A 20,213-nucleotide genomic window follows, 5' to 3' on the forward strand; every position below is an offset into this window, starting at 1 on the left:
TTCGGATTCCTCCCCCTCGCTCTCTGCTTCCTCCCTTCTCTGCGTCTCTGCTCCTGAACCCCTGACAGCATTTGTTCAGTTTCCATGTGAACTCTCGGCCCCAGTATTTCAGAACACTTCCCCCATTGATAGCAAATCAGCACCTACAATTTTGCTGTTTCACTTCCTGCTGAAAACATGTGTTTCTCATGAGTTTTTAGAGAACTAATTTGATTCAGTGATGGTCATTTGCTTTGTATTTTATAACCCTGTGCTAATCTGATGGTTCTGTTATGCAGTGACCTATTTTTATGAGTTGGTGCTTTGTAAGTTGTCTCACAGATGAATCTTATTTCACTAAGATCCAGTAGCATATGAAGCAGAGAGGAAAACTTGACAGCCAGGGCATGTTAAGAAGTACAAACTGAGTCATTTCCTCCAGGATCTATAAATCCTCTCTCTGACCCTGTTTTGAAAAGGCCTGTCCGAACCTCAACAATGGTGAATTTCTGCCTTGTTCACTGCAGATAAAAGGGATTCACAAATACTTTATTAGTCAGTGACAAAACTCCTGGATAGATAAAACAGAATTGGCAGGTGGGGTGGGATACAGTTGTATTTATAAACTGGGGAAGAGGCTGTGGCTCAATAGTAGAGCATGTTTTGCATGCAAAAGGGCCCCAGTTCAGCACATCTCCAGATAGGGAGATGCCCGAAACCTTGGGAGAGCCAGCCAGAGTTTTGATTCCTGCATTGCTGGGAGTTGGACCTGATTCTGTATACAATGTGGACATGACTGAACCATATGGGGCCATGGTCTGATTTGGTAAAGCATCCTTTTATGCTCCTGGAAGGAGGGCAAAAGTCGGAGGGAAGCAAGTGCACATCATTCACGGTGAAACCAGTATTCCCACTTGCTTCATTGTAGATGAAAATTAAGTCACAACACTGGCCATTTTCACACCCATATTGTGACACAGATAACACATTTTATTGTCAGAAGACAAACGTGCAGCTTTTGTGCCATATTCTAGCACATGAAAAAGCATTTTTGACGAGACTGCAAACTTGAATATTGGTTGTGCTGAGGCTTAGTTCCCACTGGGGGTAAATTTAAGTCTTGACTACGGGTCCATGGGGTCACGAAGAGTCGGACATGACTAAATGACTCAACAACAATGGCAATACAGTTTGAATCTTTCTCTTCCCGAAATAATGGCCTCCACACTGAATATTTATTATCACGAAAGGGGTCCAGCTTAACTTTCCCCCCGACGTTCTCAATTTCTTACAGGAGGAACTGTTTTTGTTATGAGGAAGTTTTGCCACATAAGCTTCCACATGTGGTCTGCCATTGTGCAGCCCGGACAAAGGTTTTCCACCTCAGTGAGAACAAAGCCTAAGTTACAAAAAAAAATACAGTGAATACAAGTAAATCCAAATGAGTTCTTGGGTTTACATGGTAAATGGTGGAGGCTGGACTCTGCTCTCCAAACTTGTTGAGTTTTACTACCAGGTCTGAGACAAGACCTAAGGTTCTGCAATCAAGCGGTACATAAATTTTACGAAATAAATAATTCACCAATGCTTAACAAATGCCGTTTTTCTCTGCCATCCTTTTTTGTGATGGTACTCGCTGGTACGGAATAATGGCACCTCTTTCTGCAACTTTGGCACTTTTATCAAGGCATGGGGACTGGCACCACATTTTTTAAATAAAAAAGGAGGCATAAAGGTATAGAATGAAGGGTCGCCATTTGTCCTGCTTTACAGAAGAGAGTTGCCCATCAACGATTTCTTTGAATAGAAATTCAGAACTTCTTACTATACTAGGAAGGTCTGCAGACAGGTTACCTGTGTGTGCTTCACTTAAGGGAGAATAATTTTATTTCTATTTAAATCACATTAATTCCCCCCCCCTTTCTAATTTTGCACATCTACCTATAAACTGACTCATTCAAATTTTGTGCATAGCTGTGGTGATGCATTTTCTCTCTCCTTTTTTGGTGATGTATAAATAGCCACCCAAGCAGAGTATCTCCTTCAGGAAAAACAACACATACTCTGGAAGATTTTGGTCTATTTTAAAAGCAGGACAATAGCCTCCTTCGTAAAGAAAAGACACATGACATGTAATTAGAAGGACTTTTAAGTCCTTTTTAACTGACAAAATAATAATAATAGTTCCTTTTATGAGAAGAGGCACCCAAGCAGAAGCACATACATTTTTTGAAAGCAGGGGATTTTTAATAACCTCAGCCAGGGCCGAATATATTCTGGATTATTCTTAGGGCTAGAATTTGTAGTTTGCCTGATTTGTTGGTTTCAACAGTGTTTTTTTTTGTTTTGTGTTTTTTTAAGGGCTCTTTGTGGGTGCCTGAAATCGTTTTCCCTAACCCAGTTATTGATATCTGTGCTACAAATGCCTGGCCCCTGGAATGGATTTGATTTGCAAAGCTTAACAATCTTCTCCCCACATCTCCCCACACAGCTCTATCATCCGGTCCAGTTTGGGTTTCAGCAGGGACTGCAGCATTTTGCTGCTGCTGCTGCTGCTGTGGGGACCCAGTTTCCCGGTATCGGCATCCAAGCCGCCCCCCTGCCGTTTCCCAAATCGCAGTCCGAAAGGGTTGAAATTGAATTTGCTCCTGGTGAAGCGGAGCCTGCAAGAGATCTGGCTCTCGGTATCGCTCTCTTGGATGAGGTAGCAAAGGCTGGACGGGTCTGCCGGGTTGAGAACCTCAGGGCCTCGGGCAGAGTGATAAGAATTCCTCTTGGCTTGGAAATCGTTGGCTGGATCTGCTGCATCTAGGAGGAAACTCGGGAACAATAAGCCTGTAGTGGTATTTGTGGTTGAGTGGTGCTATGTACTGAAGTTCTGTTCCCCTAACTGCGCTCGTGGCTCCGGAATAGACACTTACAGATGGCGAGGCTCCACCAGTGGCGTAGCGTGGGTTGTCAGCACCCGGGGCAAGGCAAGTAATTTGCGCCCCCTAACCCGTGGATTTGCGCCCCCTAACCCTAACCCCCAGATGTTGCACCCGGTGCGGCCGGCCCCCCCTGCACCCCCCATGCTACGCCACTGGGCTCCACCTGCACCTCTCTCGCAAACTGCCGGCGTGGAGCCGAACCAAGCTGCTTCAGAGGGTCTGCCGGACTTCCCACAGACTCAGACCACTGTCGTGCCTGACATTCCGCCAACTCCACTTGCGGATGTTCCACCCACAGCAGCGGATGCAGGGGACTTGGTTTCAACGCCACCTAGAGTCGCGCCACAGCCTCAGCAAGAATCGGGCGGCCCCCCGGACCTGGGTTTCCGCCTGTCAAGCGTGCCAAGAATCGAGGCCTGCGCCACCGGCAGCTAAGGGACACACCTGGGTACCGCTCCCCGGCGGTCTGGCAGAGCTTCCAGGTGCCCAACTTATTTAAAGGACTATGTCGTTGGACATGTAATACAGTCGGTCTAATGGAAGTAGGTGAAATGTAACCAATATGCTTTTGTGCCTAATTGAACCATTACGTGTAGTGCTGTATACAGTGGTGCCCCGCAAGACGAATGCCTCGCAAGACGGAAAACTCGCTAGACGAAAGAGTTTTCCGTTTGGAGGTGCTTCGCAAAATGAATTTCCTATGGGCTTGCTTCGCAAGACGACAATGTCTTGCGAGTTCCTGCTGGTTTTTTCCCCTCCCCCCTTTTTCTAAGCCGCTAAGCCGCTTATCAGCTGATCCGATCAGCAGATAAGCCGCTAATAGCGCTAATCCGCTAATCCGTCAATGGGCTTGCTTCGCAAGACGAAAAAACCGCTAGACGAAGAGAATCACAGAACAGATTCTTTTCGTCTTGCGAGGCACCACTGTATAAGGAAAGCATTACGATTGTAACTAACACCTTATCTTGGTGGGGAGGGGTGTTATGTACTGAAGTTCTGTTCTGGCCTGTGAATAAACAAGAGGTGTTTGAAGAATCGCTGTGTCGTCTGATATGTTCATCCACAACTTAACAAGTGGAATGACCCCAGTTTAGTAATTTATGGTTGTAAGATCTGGACAAACAGAGGAGCAACTTATGTAGCCTAGCTTGCCGAAAAGGTCCTGCCTTGTTAGGCAAAACAGCTGGCCAAGCACAGGTGACTTGGGGCATAGCGTGGGTTGCTGGCACCCGGGCTGGGGAAAGTGTTGTGCTCCCTGGTGGTCTGGGCAGCAGTCAGTCCCTTCACCAGCCAGCGTCTATTGAAGGGAGTCTCTCCTTGCAAACTAGCCGCAACCTGGGATCACAGAAACGTGAAGCCAGGAGCGCTGTTGTGTCGGATCCTGTCTCTGCAATGCAGCACCCTGGGCAACTCATGTGGCTCTGGCAGTGCTTTCCTGCCTTCCTCTTCCTCCCTCCTCGGTGGGCAGCGCTGGCGCCCTCCCTCTGCCCCCTCTTGGACAGACCAGGGGTGGGGTGGACATGGTCGTGCCTTTGCCAGCCATGAGGAGAAGGAGGTACCACTACTGGCCCAGTCCCAAAGGACCGGCCCGGGCGCTGCTTGCCTCCCCGCAGCTCTGGCCTTGATGAGCCTATCAGGGGGCACGCTACATGCTATACCACTGACCATAGGAGCTAACAGCTGGGGAATGTTCCTGAAGGAGAGAATGGATTCCAATTTGGGCAAACCCACTCATCTCTAAAGGTAAAGGGGACCCCTGACAATTAGGTCCAGTCGTGACCGACTCGGGTTGCAGTGCTCATCTCACTTTATTGGACGAGGGAGCCGGCGTACACCTTCTGGGTCATGTGGCCAGCATGACTAAGCCGCTTCTGGCAAACCAGAGCAGCGCACGGAAATGCCATTTACCTTCCCTCCGGAGCGGTACCTATTTATCTACTTGAACTTTGATGTGCTTTCGAACTGCTAGGCTGGCAGGAGCAGGGACTGAGCAACAGGAGCTCACCCCGCCGTGGGGATTCGAACCACCGACCTTCTGATCGGCAAGTCCTAGGCTCTGTGGTTTAACCCACAGCGCCACCCACGTCCTAGTCCCACATTTAAGGTGGCTGCCCAGCGTGTGACCAGCTTGCCATGACCTGAAGTGGCAGGAGATCAGAATGAGCTGACTTTTGTCCAGCAGTTGCTATGCCCTTAGGGTTAGGGTTAGATCAGGCATCCCCAACCTTTGGCCCTCCAGATTTTTGGACTACAATTCCCATCATCCCTGACCACTGGTCCTGTTAGCTAGGGATCATGGGAGTTGTAGGCCAAAACATCTGCAGGGCTACGGGTTGGGGGTGCCTGAGTTAGATGGTCCAGAGAATAGAACACCCACAACCCGGGAATAAGAGAACCAGCGGAGAGACAAGGTAGGCAGGACAGACAGATGGATCAATAAGATGAAAGCCATACCTGAAAAATCAACCTGCAGGATGGATCTGATGTCCCCGTGAACAGGTTTCCCCCAAGTCCCATTCTGACCGATGGCTGCCAGCAGGAATGACAAAAGCAAAAGCCTGATCATGTCACAGTCCTGATTCGTAAGGGTCGGCGGAGTGAGGAAAGGCGAGAAGACAGAAGGCGAGTTAGTGACAAGCCTCTTCATCTTACTGCATTTTGCAAAGGAGAAGAGTCGCAGCTCGGCGGTGGGTCATCTGCTCTGTCAGTCAGTCCCTGGCATCTCCAGTTAAGGCTGGGAAAGACTAGCTGCATGAAACTCGGCTGAGATGCTGCCAGCCAGAGCGAGCAATACTGAGCCAGATAGACCAATGGTCTGAGTTGGTAGAAGGCAGCTTCCTGGGTTGCTCTACATTCTGATCTTTAACCAAGGAACCATGTACACGGGGAATCTGCATATACACCATGGTTTCCTCACAATGATCCTGTGCTGTAGGTCATTCTGGCAAAAGCTTGTTTTTGTTTTGTTTTTGTTACTATTAGTATTATATATTATATCTTTATTTTTATTTTATTGCATTCTATTCTTTTTCCTCCCTTCCCCTCACTTACCTTTGTTTGTTAACATTGCAAAAAAAAGGGGGGGTGTTTTTTTAAAAAACTGGCAGACATTCTATGACTTCACAGCTAAGCAAAGATTTGAACCAGAAACTCTGTTATATATTATACTCTTTTCACTACACTGGTCTGGTGCTCATAAGTTTTAAAAACTTTCCCAATCTTACTTCAATCTTACTTCATCTGGAAAGTAGCTAATTCCAACTAACCCTTAAACCACCTTGAATTCTCTCTCTGTTGTGTGTGTGTGTGTCTAGTTTTGGAAAGGCAGGTTATAGACCGCAACAAATAAATATCAATGCTCAGTGCTTTTTTTTCCTCTTAAAAAAATGTTTAGGGGTACTCTCCGTTTTCCTATTCATACTGAAATACTGCCCCTCAATGAGGCCAAACTTAGATTCACAAAATGTTTAGGGGTATGCATCCCCCCCCCCAGAAAAAAGCACTGGCAATGCTTACAGACTTTTATCATGCAAAATGCTTTCCCCACCGCATCTATCTCATTCATATCTGCAGTCATTCATTCTCATTATGTCTTTAGTTTTTGCATTTTACAAGCGGCAAACAGATCGTGAAATGTTGGAGCAAAGTACACACAAGTAAAGTGATGCGTTGCTGTATTTCTCTAACAGAACTTTTCCTAAAGCTCTTTCTAACTGACTCGAGTGTGAATTTGAATGAATGAGTGAATGAAAACAAATAAATAAAGCTAGGGGAAAGGGCAAGAAAGAATGGGAGAAATAGACAGAAAGGTTGCACTAGAACGGTAAACAGGGTGCAATGAGAAAATCTCGAGGAAGAAAAGAAAAGGTTTTGACAGAATGGACTGCAACAGAAAGTCCTGCAGAAAGGGAAGTAGAGTTAGAAAATGCAAGAGATGTGAAATGTTATAGAATATATGCAGTTCCAGGATTGGCACCTCGCCTCTGGAGTCATTCTATAAACTCCTCTGGCGATCTCAACGAATGCATGAAATAACATTCAGGAACTAATTCTGCCTTGAGAATTTTTGCAGTTGGTCCTTATGGATGCCAGATTCTTAGCACTTCAGAGTACAAAGAACTCACCTTAGTCAAGGAGTATCTGCCTCTCTCCGCTTCTCTCTCTCGAAGCAGCAGCCCTCTGTGAAGAAGACTGTTTTGCCCATCCTCTTTTTGTAGGCTTCATGAAGCTGTGAGGTTCACACCAACCATGATTTAATAGCAAGAATAAAGTGGAACCCTCTTTTACTCCCACAAAACAATCCAGCACCGATCATCTCATCATAACAACAGCGCCGCCTGCTGAACAGTGTTTGCAGTGCAGTAAAACTCTGGCCGTGTTCTCGGGCTCAGTTGCGAATTCAGATACAGTGGTACCTTGGGTGAAGTACTTAATTCGTTCCGGAGGTCCGTACTTAACCTGAAACTGTTCTTAACCTGAAGCACCAATTTAGCTAATGGGGTCTCCTGCTGCCGCCGCGCCCCCGAAGCACGATTTCTGTTCTCATCATGAAGCAAAGTTCTTAACCTGAAGCACTATTTCTGGGTTAGCGGAGTCTGTAACCTGAAGCATATGTAACCTGAAGCATATGTAACCTGAAGTGTATGTAACCCGAGGTACCACTGTATAAGATTGAACTCAACAGGACCAGGACTCTCATCCTAAGCAAACTTATTGTCCATGTTTGAACTCCTGTGTAGACTTCTTCTTCTTCTTCTTCGGTGATCACTCGTAGCTGAGTAAGATTGTCTTCCATAAACACGGTTTTAACAATGAGTCCGTAAGTGACTGTGGAGGCCAATTCTGGACCCACACGTCCTTCCACAGTGGGGACATTGGTTCCCCTATCAAAAATGACCTTGTGACGCACCAGCACACATTGGATAAGAGGCATATTTTGAAGCTAGCAGGGACTGAAGGACCCTGTTCTGCCCGCTGATTTGTTCCTCCTGCACAAGCTGTCAAAGGGCTCATGGATGCATATATTCTTTTCTTTTTTAAAATTCATTTTCACTTTTAGCATTTATCATCATACATAAATCATAATCATTTTACAAATAGGATTCTCAAAATCCCCAGACTTCCCTCCATGGTTTCCCCAGATATTCTTTTCTAACTGCATCATATCACCTAAACATTAGGAAGAACTTCCTGACAGTAAGAGCTGTTCGACAGTGGAATTTGCTGCCAAGGAGTGTGGTGGAGTCTCCTACTTTGGAGGTCTTTAAGCAGAGGCTTGACAACCATATGTCAGGAGTGCTCTGATGGTGTTTCCTGCTTGGCAGGGGGTTGGACTCGATGGCCCTTGTGGTCTCTTCCAACTCTATGATTCTATGATTCTATGATATTCTCCATATTTTCTTAAAACTCAATGTTTATCATCGTTCTCTCTTCATTGCAAGTGTTTTCAAAATCCTGCTAATGTTTTCAATTGTTTATAATGTTCTTTTTAAGTAACTTTTTAAAATTCCCCGTTCTTTGTTAAATTTATTGACCTCTTAATCTCTGATTTTCCCAGTCATTTTGACTAATTTGCCATCCTTCTTTTGTAGGTAGATTGTCCTCATTCCATCTTTGGGCAAGTAGCATCCAAGCAGATGTTGTAGCATACATAGTCTCCTCTGATCCTTTGGTATTTCTGGACCTAAAATTCCTAGTAAGAAAGCTTCAGGTGTTTTTTTTTTAAACAAAAGTAATTTTAAACATTTTTTCCAACTCATTATAAATCATTTCCCAATATACTTTTGCTTTTTTACATGTGGCAAAATGTGCCTTCTTTCTCTTTACACTTCCAACATGTATCTGTAGCAGTTCTATGCATTTTAGCTAGTTTAGTAGGAGTTAGGTACCAGCAATACATCGTTTTCATATACTTCTCTTTCAGCGTACAACATGCTGTGAATTTTAAATCTTCCCTCCATAACTTTTCCCATGATGCCAATTGTATATTATATCCAATATCCCTTGCCCACATGGGCACATGGTCTCACCCTTTAGCATCATTAAATAGGACCTGAATGCACCTGCAAGCAGAAGGTCCCAGGATCATTTCCCAACATCTCCAGGTTGGAATGGACCCAGCCTGGAATCCTGAGAGCCACTGCGAGTCAATGTAGGTGGTGTTGAGATTTCTATTCCACCTTAAGGAGCAGAAGTGTGGAACTGTTGTGTGTCACATGTCTGTTTACATTCCAGCACAGTATGCTGGGAACTTCCATTGTGTGTGTGTGTTGTTTTTGTTGTTTAGTCGTTTAGTTGTGTCCGACTCTTCGTGACCCCATGGACCAGAGCACTCCTATCTTCCACTGCCTCCCGCAGTTTGGTCAAACTCATGCTGGTAGCTTCGAGAAGGCTGTCCAACCATCTCGTCCTCTGCCGTCCCCTTCTCCTTGTGCCCTCCATCTTTCCCAACATCAGGGTCTTTTCCAGGGAGTCTTCTCTTCTCATGAGGTAGCCAAAGTATTGGACCCTCAGCTTCAGGATCTGTCCTTCCAGTGAGCACTCAGGGCTGATTTCCTTCAGAATGGATAGGTTTGATCTTCTTGCAGTCCATGGGACTCTCAAGAGTCTCCTCCAGCACCATAATTCAAAAGCATCAATTCTTCAGCGATCAGCCTTATTCATGGTCCAGCTCTCACTTCCATACATCACTACTGGGAAAACCATAGCTTTAACGTTGTGTGTATAGCTTTTGTTTTTCCTGTCCCTCTGAGAAGACGTAGAGAGAGACGACACGTTTCTTTGTCCTGATTTATGATTAATAAATCTGTAGTTGTAGTATGCATTCACAAGCCTCATGCCTATTCTGTGTGCACAGCTCGATCTGCTGATAGTGTGCTCTGGCTTTGAAGCCCGGGTTGCCGATTTACGTCGGAGCAGAGGCCAGTGGGTCTTCGCAGCGGGACGGCTGGAAGGAGATGACCCAGGTGGGGCTAGCCAGCTGGCCTTGCGACCCTCTGCATGCCGACAGGTGTCCTGAACTGAGTGGACTAATGGTCTGGATCAGTCCAAGGCAGCATCCTTTGTTCCTAAGGTTTGATCGCAGTTCAGAGTGTTTCTGCAAAAGAGCCCTTCTCACCTGTTTCTCGGTTCATCTTCTTGAAGACAACACCTGCCAGGACTCTGTTGAGGAAGTTTTGGTCCAGAATGCACCATTAGCATTTAATTTTAAAAAATCATTTGTATCCCTCTCTAGCTTTTCCCGCTCCCGCTCCCTTCCTTGGTTTCTTTGTTTGATGTCCTGCCAGAAGAATTGCCCCAGATATCTTAAAAACTTGCTCACCTTTTTCTGACGTATTCATTGGTAGTAATATTTTGCCCTATTGTGGCTTTTGGACTCTCTCTCTCTCTCTTTCTCTAATGAACCAACATTGATGGCTACTTATGTTTTTGTGTGCTTTGTGATGAAATTGCTGCCTTCTAAAAGTCCTGTTCCTATCAGAGAATTCCACAGGAAAGTCATCACCGATGGCGCTAGATGCACGTGGATGACATAAAAGGAGTGGTGGAAGGGAGAGAATTAGGCTGACATTGAAAGCGGCTTGGCGTAGACACAAGATCTACCCACTCTGGAGGAATGGCAGATGAAGGTGATGGACTATATGGAATTGGCGGAAATGACTGGCAGAATCCGAGACCAGGGAGAAGAGTTGGTGGAAGAAGATTGGAAGAAATTTAAAGACTATTTGCAGAAATACTGTAAAATTAATGAATGTTAAAATGATGTTGGAATGGAAATAAGTGGTTTTGGTAATAAGGTTAATAAGAATATGCAAATATAGATCGTTATATGGATGGAAATATATAGTCATAATAGGTTAAGATATAGAGCAAAGATAAATGAAAGAGGGTAAGGATTTGCTGAAAGGATTTTGTAAACGGGAATACAAAAAGGGGAGGTGTGAGGAGGTCAAGGAAATAAGTAAATGAGCCTAAAGATATTGAAAAATTGATTTTTTCTTTTTCTTTTTCTTTTTTTGTTTTCTCTTTTTCCCCCCCAGCCAGCTGTTTTTTGTATTTTGTATTTTCCTTTTTCTCTTTTAGGTCCTCTTTTTGGTGTTTTTCTTGTTATCTTTTTTCTTTTTTTGTGTAATCTGTGTTTATGTGCAATCTTTGGTATAGCTTTCTTGGTTCTTTGAGCCTATGTTTGTTGTAAAGTTTTAATACATATTTTATAAAAAAGAAAGCGGCTTGGCGTAAACCTGCAGAAGTCATTTTTTCCTCCAGCCATCCTCCCGCAGCATGTATCTCAAGGCTCATAGGAACATTGGAATAAGATGCTTGGTCCATCTAGCTCAGGGCTGCTGTCTACACTGACCGGCAGAAGAAATTCTCCATGATTTTGGCCCTACCTGGAGAGGTCAGGGATTGAATCTGGAAGTTTCTGCATGCAAAGTCGCGGCCCTATCACTGATCCTTCCCCTATAATTCAGGACTAGAAAGGTTGCAAGACTCCAGTGGTAAGGCAATAGGTTTAAATGGGTGTGTAGTGACCTCTGCTGGTATGCCAAAGCAATGAAAACCCTTGATGTGTTTTCTTATGCATTTTGCAACAAGGGTACCTGCGTGACCTACCTTTATAGAGAGGATGGTAATATGGCGCACTGAGCAAGGACAGAATTGGTGCCCCCCCCTACTTGGAGTAGGTACCTAAATAAATAAATAAATAAAGGTTGCATTATTATTATTATTATTATTATTATTATTATTATTATTTGCCCCCTCAGCCCTATGCTGGACAGCTGCTTGCACCACCCAAAATCTGCAGTGGGCTGTGTGGTCTAAGAGGAAGAATAACCCCAAAAAGGGAGGCTGAGGGCATAAATAATAAATAAGATTATTATTATTATTATTATTATTATTATTATTATTATTATTCATGTCTGCTTGGGCTTTCCCCACCAGAATAACAACAACAACAATATATTATTCATACCCCACCCATCTGGCTGGGCTTCCCCAGCCACTCTGGGCGGCTTCCAACGAAATATTAAAATACAGTAATGCATCAAACATTAAAAGCTTCCCTAAACAGGGCTGCCTTCAGATGTCTTCTGAAAGTCTGGTAGTTGTTCTCTTCAACATCTGGTGGGAGGGCGTTCCACAGAGTGGGTGCCACTACTGAGAAGGCCCTCTGCCTGGTTCCCTGTAGCCTCACTTCTCGCAGTGAGGGAATTGCCAGAAGGCCCTCGGCGCTGGACCTCAGTGTCTGGGCAGAACAATGGGGGTGGAGATGCTCCTTCAGGTCTGCTGCGCTGAGGCCATTTAGGGCTTTTAATGTCAGCACCAACACTTGGAATTGTGCCCGGAAACGTACTGGGAGCCAATGTAGGTCTTTCAAGACCAGTGTTATGTGGTCTCGGCGGCCGCTCCCAGTCACCAGTCTAGCTGCCACATTCTGGATTAATTTTAGTTTCCGGGTTACCTTCAAAGGTAGTCCCACGCAGAGTGCATTGCAGTAGTCCAGGTGAGAGATAACCAGAGCATGCACCACTCTGGTGAAAATTTAAAAAAAATTCCTTCCAGTAGCACCTTAAAGACCAACTAAGCTAGTTCTTGGTATGAGCTTTCGTGTGCATGCACACTTCTTCAGATACACTGAAACAGAAGTTGCCAGACCCTTCTATATAGTGAGAAGGTGGGGAGGGGTATTACTCAGAAGGGTGGTGGGTATGGGAGATTGGCAGATAGCTGAGATGAGCCTGTTGACGACTCTTAACGACTGTAATAGGTCTTACAGGAAAAGGCAAGGGGTGAGTTGTATCTATCTGTAACTGGAACCACTCTGGTGAGACAGTTTGTGGGCAGGTAGGGTCTCAGCCTGCCTACCAGATGGAGCTGGTAGACAGCTGCCCTGGACACAGAATTGACCTGTACCTCCATGGACAGCTGTGAGTCCAAAATGACTCCCAGGCTACGCACCTGGTTCTTCGGGGCACAGTTACCCCATTCAGGACCAGGGAGTCTCCACACCCACCCGTCTCCTGTTCCCCACACACAGTACTTGAGGGGAGAGGGCCTGGTAGCTATACTATACGTCTTCTCCCCCGCCCCAACCAACATGGATGATAGGATCTTCACGTAGGGAATTTTCTTGATGGAAATGCTGTGTAACCTAGTGGTTAGAGTGTTGGGCTCGGAGCTGGGAGACCAGAGTTTGAATCCCCACTCGGCCATAAAACTCATGGGGTGGCTTTGGACCAGTCACAGTCTCTCAGCCTAACCTACCGCAGGGTTGTTGTGAGGGGAAATTGTTGTTGTTGTTATTGTTGTTAATATATCATCCTATACCCGGAGGTCTCAGGGTGGTTCACAGAAAAGATAAACATAAAAACAACAATATATATATATAATCAAAATAAAAACAACAACCCAATAACACCCCCCCCAAGAGCCACATTTTAAAAGGGTATAGGATGTCAGTCAGGTCAACCAAAGGCCTGGTTAAAAAGGAACGATTTTGCCTGGTGCCTGAAGCTGTATAATGAGGGCGCCAGGTGAACTTCCCTGGGGAGAGCATTCCACAGACAGGGAGCCACTGCAGAGAAGGCCCTGTTCTCGTGTTGCCACCCTCCAGACCTCTCGAGGAGGAGGCACACGAAGGAGGGCCTCAGAAGATTATCTCAGGGTCCGGGTAATGTTCATATGGAAAGAGGTGGTCCTTGAGGTATTGCGGTCCTGAGTCATTTAAGGCTTTATAGATCAAAACCAACACTTTGAATTGGGCCCGGAAACTAAGTGGTAGCCAGTGCAGCTATACCAGGATCAGAGTAATATGCTCAAACCGTCTTGCTCCAGTGAGCAACCCGACTGCTAAATTCTGCACTAGCTGAAGTTTCCGAACTGTCGTCAGAGGAAATGAGGAGGAGGAGATCCATATTTGCTACCTTGAGCTCCTTGGGTAATAAATACATAAAAGAAAATAGAAAGAAAGGTTTAGCCCCACAGACCCAACGTCATTTACCAAATCCAATCCAATCCTCTCCCTCTCACCTCTTCATATGTTTTTATTTATTTATTATTTAGGATCAGGAGATACAGTCCTTGATTTCTAGTTTGTGTCCTAAATATATGCACACTTAAAAACAAAACAAAAAACTATACTACGTATGTTGAGAGTCAAAGAAAATATTATTTCACATCCATTGTCCGCTAGAGGGACCCCTCTTCATTTAGCTTGCTAGTTGTGGATGATCTAAGATAGGGTTGCCAAATTTCAATCAGTGAAAATCTGAACACAAAGGTTTTTGAGCTTTTCATGCATAATCTCAAAAAAGAGAGAAGTTTTTGATTTATTTTACAGGAAATTCACCAAAATCTACACCTGGATTTTCCTGGACATTCCAGTGATTCCCACCAGGACACTGCTTCTGACGGCCGGATCCTGGCAGTGTATGGAAATGTATCTAAGGTGGCTTTTGCCAACCTGGTTTCCTCTAGATGTTGTAGATGACAACTCCTATCAGTCTGAGTTGTCATTCAAAACATCTGGAAGGAACCAGGCTGGTGAAGACTTGATTTCAGGGATGGTACTCTTCCACGTGGGTGGCGCTGTGGGTTAAACCACAGAGCCTAGGGCTTCCCAATCAGAAGGTTGGCGGTTCAAATCCCCGCGACGGGGTGAGCTCCCGTTGCTCGGTCCCTGCTCCTGCCAACCTAGCAGTTCAAAAGCACATCAAAGTGCAAGTAGATCAATAGGTACCGCTCCGGCAGGAAGGTAAACGGCGTTTCCGTGCGCTGCTCTGGTTCGCCAGAAGCAGCTTAGTCATGCTGGCCACATGACCCGGAGGCTGTACGCCAGCTCCCTTGGCCAATACAGTGAGATGAGCGCTGCAACCCCAGAGTCATCTGCGACTGGACCTAATGGTCAGGGGTCCCTTTACCTTTAATGTCTACCATAATCAGGATAAATCATGCCAAGATGGCAAATATATTTGTAGCAGCTTGATTTGCAGAATGCATTCAAATCCCCCTTGCCTCGGCCTGGGATGTAGGTTTATCTTTGATCGCTGAAGTGCAGACGAAAACAAAGAAAGTAATAGAATAATTTCGAACTGTGGGTGAAAAAATAGTAGAAATGGTAGAAATAATAATACAGTGAGTCTAATCGAAAGTCAAATGTGTTTATTTTGTTTTGTTTCCTCCCCCTTTCTTTCTTTTTTCCTTACCTCCCCCTTTCCCTCCCCTTTTTCTTCTTCCTTTTCTCTTTTTTTGTGTCTTGGTCTTCCTCTTTTTGATTTGTTAAGAAGGAGATAAAGAGATAAAAGTGTAATACGGAAACTTCAGTAAGTCAAAAGTGATGTTGTGTAATTTTTCTATTACTATTTATATCTTGTTAAAATCGGTGAATTGTAATGAATTGATGTGACAATTGCTGTGGTTTTTTTCCTTTGCTATTGTTGAATTCGAAATAAAGTATTATTCTTCTCTTAAAAAATAAAAGGGGGGAAATAAAAAATAAAATAAATGGTCGCTGAAGTGCAGAACATCCCACACCTCTGGGAAGAGTTTTGATCTGGGATTTCTCCTCGTGCCTCTCTGGAAAATTGGGCAGGGCTCCAACTGGGTGGCTTTAAGGCAGGCACCTCCCCCCCCCCAGGGATTGGCTTAAGGCAATTCACAGCCCTTTGGCTTATTCCTGAGTCTGGGGGCTTTCAGGAATGCTGAGCGATGAGTCCGGTGGCAATTCTTTACTACTGATCTGGGGCCCGTTCTTGCCCTTGCCGGACAGCTTGGATTTCGCCCCCTCCCCCTTCCAGCCAGCAATAACAGCAGCAGCAGCAGAAGCCTCTTCGGACAAGCCTGGGGGATTTTGCTGAGCCAATTTAAAGGCTGGTGGGTCAGGCCGTTTTCTAAAACTCATTAGCCGTCAAGCTCCCTGGGCAAGTTTCGCTTCTTCTTGAAACCTCTTTGGGCTTTGTTTTCAGGCGGTGCTAAACAAGGAGATTCTGCCAGCAGCAGGAGGAAAATATCATCTTTTTTTAAAAAAAGGCATAAAGGCTGCAAGGACTGAGTTGTGCCGTGTAACCCAAGCAATAGCCCCAGCATCACCAATGCCTCTGGTACGATCGCTCTCCGTCACCTCTCTCAATGGGCTTCCGCAGTGGGAAGATGAAGATCTCCCAGTGGAGGATTTATTACTCTTCGAAGTGGCTTGGGAAGTGACTAATAAAGGTTTGTACTCCTCCTCTTCTTCATCATCTCCCTGTGAGCTACGGGTCGTATTTTACTTCTGGTTGCCTTAGCACTGGAATCCGGGGAGGTAGAATTGGGGTTCCAATCTTTATTTGCGTGTCTTTAAAAAGTGTTCCAGACCTCATTGTTACTTATCCAATGATGGGCTATATAATATCACGAAACCATGAAAATTAAACCCAAACTGCCAAATATAATGCAGAAATCGACAAGAGCGTTTCAAACACCGTGGTTAAAAACACAGCACAGCAGAGCAGAAACCTTTCAAATTCCAGCTTGAAGCCTCATCCTCATATGCTTTTAATTAAGGTATTGGAAAAACAAAGTTTATATATTCCGGGCTGAAGCTGCAACCCTACATGTTATAAATTAAGGGTTGGAGAAACACAGTTAAAATATTAATTAATGTTTTTATTCATTAAGAACTGGAGAAGCCAAAGGTTATTTTAAGAGTAGTCCATCCTTTCGTAAAGATAAGGAGTCAAGGAACAGGTGTGCATTTCTTTGCAGGAAGCGTGGCATGAGATGGGCACATATAGCCCACTGTGAATCGCTTTGTGTTGCAGTTTTTGCAAACAGGTTAGAGCTTTAACCCGCTTGAACATTCTCGTTCAATCCATGGGATTCTCAGCAGAAATATATTTCGTTCATTCCCAGAGTGTAGCCGAGCTGGTGAATTTTGAACAAATTGGAGTACAAATTGGAAATCACCACCATTTAAAAAAAGAAAGAAACTGAGAACATTGCAAGCCCCTTCCCTGAAATTTTACCTTCTAGATGTTTGGGGGGGACATACCTTGAAAGAATTTCCCATCTTGGTGATCCATTTTCAAGTGATAAGTATTGAATGCATTACTTTAGTGTTTATTCCCTTCCTTCACTTATATGAAAAGGAACCACATTGCCCATGATTGGGAAGACAGGTGAATAATCTGGTGAATATTTTACTGAGGCTTCTGCCTTCCTACATTCCTCAATTTTGTTTCAATTCTAGCACAAAGGTAACTTTCTGCTCTGCTTGTGTGGGATGCTAGAATTTGGAAACAGGTTCAGATGCTGGTGGCTTTTGATTCTGTTAAGATCTGCTATTAACATAGAAGTATCTGTCTGTTAGGAGTCTGACTGCACTTATTTTGTCCTCCTAAATTTATTTGGCGAGATTTCCACTCTTAACACGATTGCTTTCACTGTGTCGCCACATTAAGACGCTTTCCTATTTGCATCCATTAGTCCATCTCTGCATTTCAGAGTTGGAGTGATTGTTGAATTTGCCAGTTCAGAACCAGTTCAGACAGCCATTTGTTATGCACCAAGGTCCGCTTCAGGTGATTTTTCAGTTAAAACTTTGGCACGGCAAGTAGGGATGGGGAAAGAAATCCAATTTGGGTTGCGCTTAAAGGTGAACCTCCCCGATTTGCACGTTCCGAAACACTACAAAAAACTGAAGCATGATGATCCTTGGATTTTTGCACTTCTCCTTATTTGTAAAATGTAATGTGAACAAAAGGAGCTTGTGCAAAAAAAATGATAATGTATATATTCGTGAATACAGTATATAAAAATGCATGATATTAGGGGGAATTGCTTTGCAGAAATGTGTAAATTGCATACAAAAATGTGTCTTTTAGGAGCAAAATCACACTAAAACAACGAATTTTCATGAGGATTTTTTGGGGGGTGAAATGGGATGTGGGAATGCGGAGAACAGAAGAGAGGGGAAATGAGAAACTGAGAGGAACCAAATTTGACATACATGCCCATCCCTCGTGGCAAGCAGGTCTTTGGAATTGCCACATATAGGAACTCTCTGTGACTCACCATATTTCAAAGGTTTTCAGAGAAGCAATGAACCACAATTCTGACATCTGTTAGAGAATCTGCATATCAACCTAACCGAAAACTCAGCTTAAGCCTTTACTATGATAAGAAAAAGATGTGCAATTTGTGCCACTCTAATAGTTGCATGGCGGATGCTAGGCTTAAAAACTATGTTCTCTTGAGGCATTTCCCTTCTTTCTGAAGGATAAAAGTAGCTGCTCCCAATCTTGCCATCATCTACAATTCTGCTTTGCCACTTGTTCTCATTTTTCTTGGATGCTTGGAATTAGAAGTGAAACAAATTTATTCCCCCAATTTCCCCAAATTTGTTCCCCTGATTTCTCCTGCTTCCCAAAATGTTTTGTGCTGCTAAACCTCCATATTTTCCCTGAATATTTCACATTTTGGGGCATATCAGTGAATATTTGATATCTATAGTATTTGGCATTGTATTTTACTTCAAAAACTGAGAACACTGGAGAACAGTCATATAGCATCTGACAGATGACATGCAACTGTATTTAATATTTCACCACAGAGGGCAAGTGAGCTGCATGCAGTGCAACCACAAAGATTTGAATTTATAAATTCCAAACTCAGAATGGCAAAAATTGCAAGTGTTGGCGAGCTTAGAATATTCGCAAATGATAATTTCAGCTTGAATGGGTTTGGCCTCCGGGTTGCTAATGGGTGATGAAGGGTACGTTTGAAGGGCTTGTTTTTGCTTCAACCTGTGAGTGAATCAAACCTGGTTTTGCATCCTAGAAAGGCACCCAAATTATATCACACTTGAGACACGCAAGCTGAATTTTGCATCGTCTCAGTACAGTTGTGTTGCCTCTGTCTTTTTTCCTGGTGGAGACCTGTGCCCTTAACAATTCTTTTTTAAAATGTAACGGATGCTACTAGGAGCCATTCTGGTGCAGCGTTCTGGGCAGAGACCCGAGTTCAAATCCGTGCTGCGACACAAAAGCGTAATAGGTAAACCCTGGGCTGTGAGAATAAATGATGGGCTTCATGGGCATTTCCTCCAGCTCCTTAGAAAAGTTATAAAGAGATGTTCTCTTTATGATGTAGCTGCATGTTTCAAAGGCCAGGGCATTGTTTGTATTCCACAAAACATGCAGAGCCCAGCTAGGGAACGACCCCCCCAATGCCATAGTGTAAATGAGTTACAATGAGTAAATGATTGACCTCCCCTCTTGTTCTCTGTGTGTGGCTAAAGGTAAAGATTTCAGCTGAGAGAGTCATTTGTAAAAACTGAAATCTTAACCCGCAGGAGGACAAATATTAGGCTGGTCTCTGAAAACACATTGTCGAGGGTTGAAATTCTTCCCAGTAGTGCTGGAGACCGAAAAACAAAATGAAAACGTATTGGGGACTTACGATGCTCTTTGTGATCATAGAATCATTGAATTGTAGAATTCATCTCGTCCAACCCCCTGAAATGCAGGAATATAAGTGTTAATATATAGATAATAAGTGGCAATATATATAGGTTGAGCAGGAAGCAATCAAGCACACAGGCAACTTGACAGGAGTGCAGTAAGGCTGCAATTTACACTCATTTAACTTGCGCTCATTCAGCTTTACGTACTTGGCAAAACATAATTTTTAAAAAAGTCAAAGGGGGTGGAAAGGGGCAGGCATCTGTGGGGGGAAGACATTAGCAATCTCACCTGCCATTGCACCCAATGTGTTTTGACTATAGGCAATTTTCGCTTCAGGCATGACCACTGAGCAAGTTGCGGGCTCCCTGTGCATACTGTATGTTGAGCAAAAGCAACAAGAATTAGCCATGTATATAAGGAGGAAATGAGAGGTTTGACTTACCTGTGTTATATATAGGAGAAGAGGAGCAGAATTGGTTTACCTGGGGCCTGCCAAAGGTGATCAGGAATCAGTGGGTCTGCCATTGCTATGAACTGCGCCATTGGCATAGACATGTTGGGATCAAGCTTCCTTGATGGTGGATTTTGGGGTTTTGTTTTAAACTTGCCATAAATGAGAGGCCTTTAGCCTGGGTGTCTCCCACTAAATCACAGAGATGAATGGGGCTTGTGGGTATGTTATAGAGGCTGCAGTGGGGCACTGTAAAATGCTGGTGAATTTTCATGAGGAGTTCCTTTTTTTTAAGTGATGCATAATTTAGGACAAGTGAAAAGAGCTCTCCTAATTTCTGCATCACTTTTTTTTTTTAAGCAAGTCCTCATGAAAATCCATCAGCATTTTATACTGTGGAGTTCTCCTAAA

At 44.2% G+C, this 20,213-nt stretch overlaps 1 protein-coding gene and 1 long non-coding RNA gene across 3 annotated transcripts in view; one reads left to right on the forward strand and one right to left on the reverse strand.

Moving 5' to 3' along the window:
* Positions 1-948: 948 nt before the first annotated feature.
* LOC309541495 lies at positions 949-7,160 on the reverse strand. Its single transcript, XR_014223752.1, has 3 exons — positions 7,034-7,160; positions 5,364-5,484; positions 949-2,787 (listed from the first exon to the last, which is right to left on the reverse strand). It is a non-coding gene; the product is annotated as an uncharacterized lncRNA (long non-coding RNA).
* Positions 7,161-15,542: 8,382 nt separating this feature from the next.
* Positions 15,543-20,213, forward strand: part of GYS2 (glycogen synthase 2) — a 184,238-nt gene continuing 179,567 nt past the window's right edge. Inside the window, exons 1-2 of one of the 2 annotated variants that reach the window (XM_082238900.1) lie at positions 15,543-15,782; positions 15,875-16,121. In XM_082238900.1, the coding sequence (XP_082095026.1) occupies positions 16,001-16,121 (121 nt within the window). In that variant the 5' untranslated portion in view covers positions 15,543-15,782; positions 15,875-16,000. Of the gene's footprint in view, positions 16,122-20,213 lie in introns of both variants that reach the window. The other variant, XM_082238899.1, reaches the window with a different exon arrangement.

The sequence above is a fragment of the Podarcis vaucheri genome (genome assembly GCF_965113315.1).
Source record: "Podarcis vaucheri genome assembly, chromosome: 10".
Taxonomy (NCBI): domain Eukaryota; kingdom Metazoa; phylum Chordata; class Lepidosauria; order Squamata; family Lacertidae; genus Podarcis; species Podarcis vaucheri.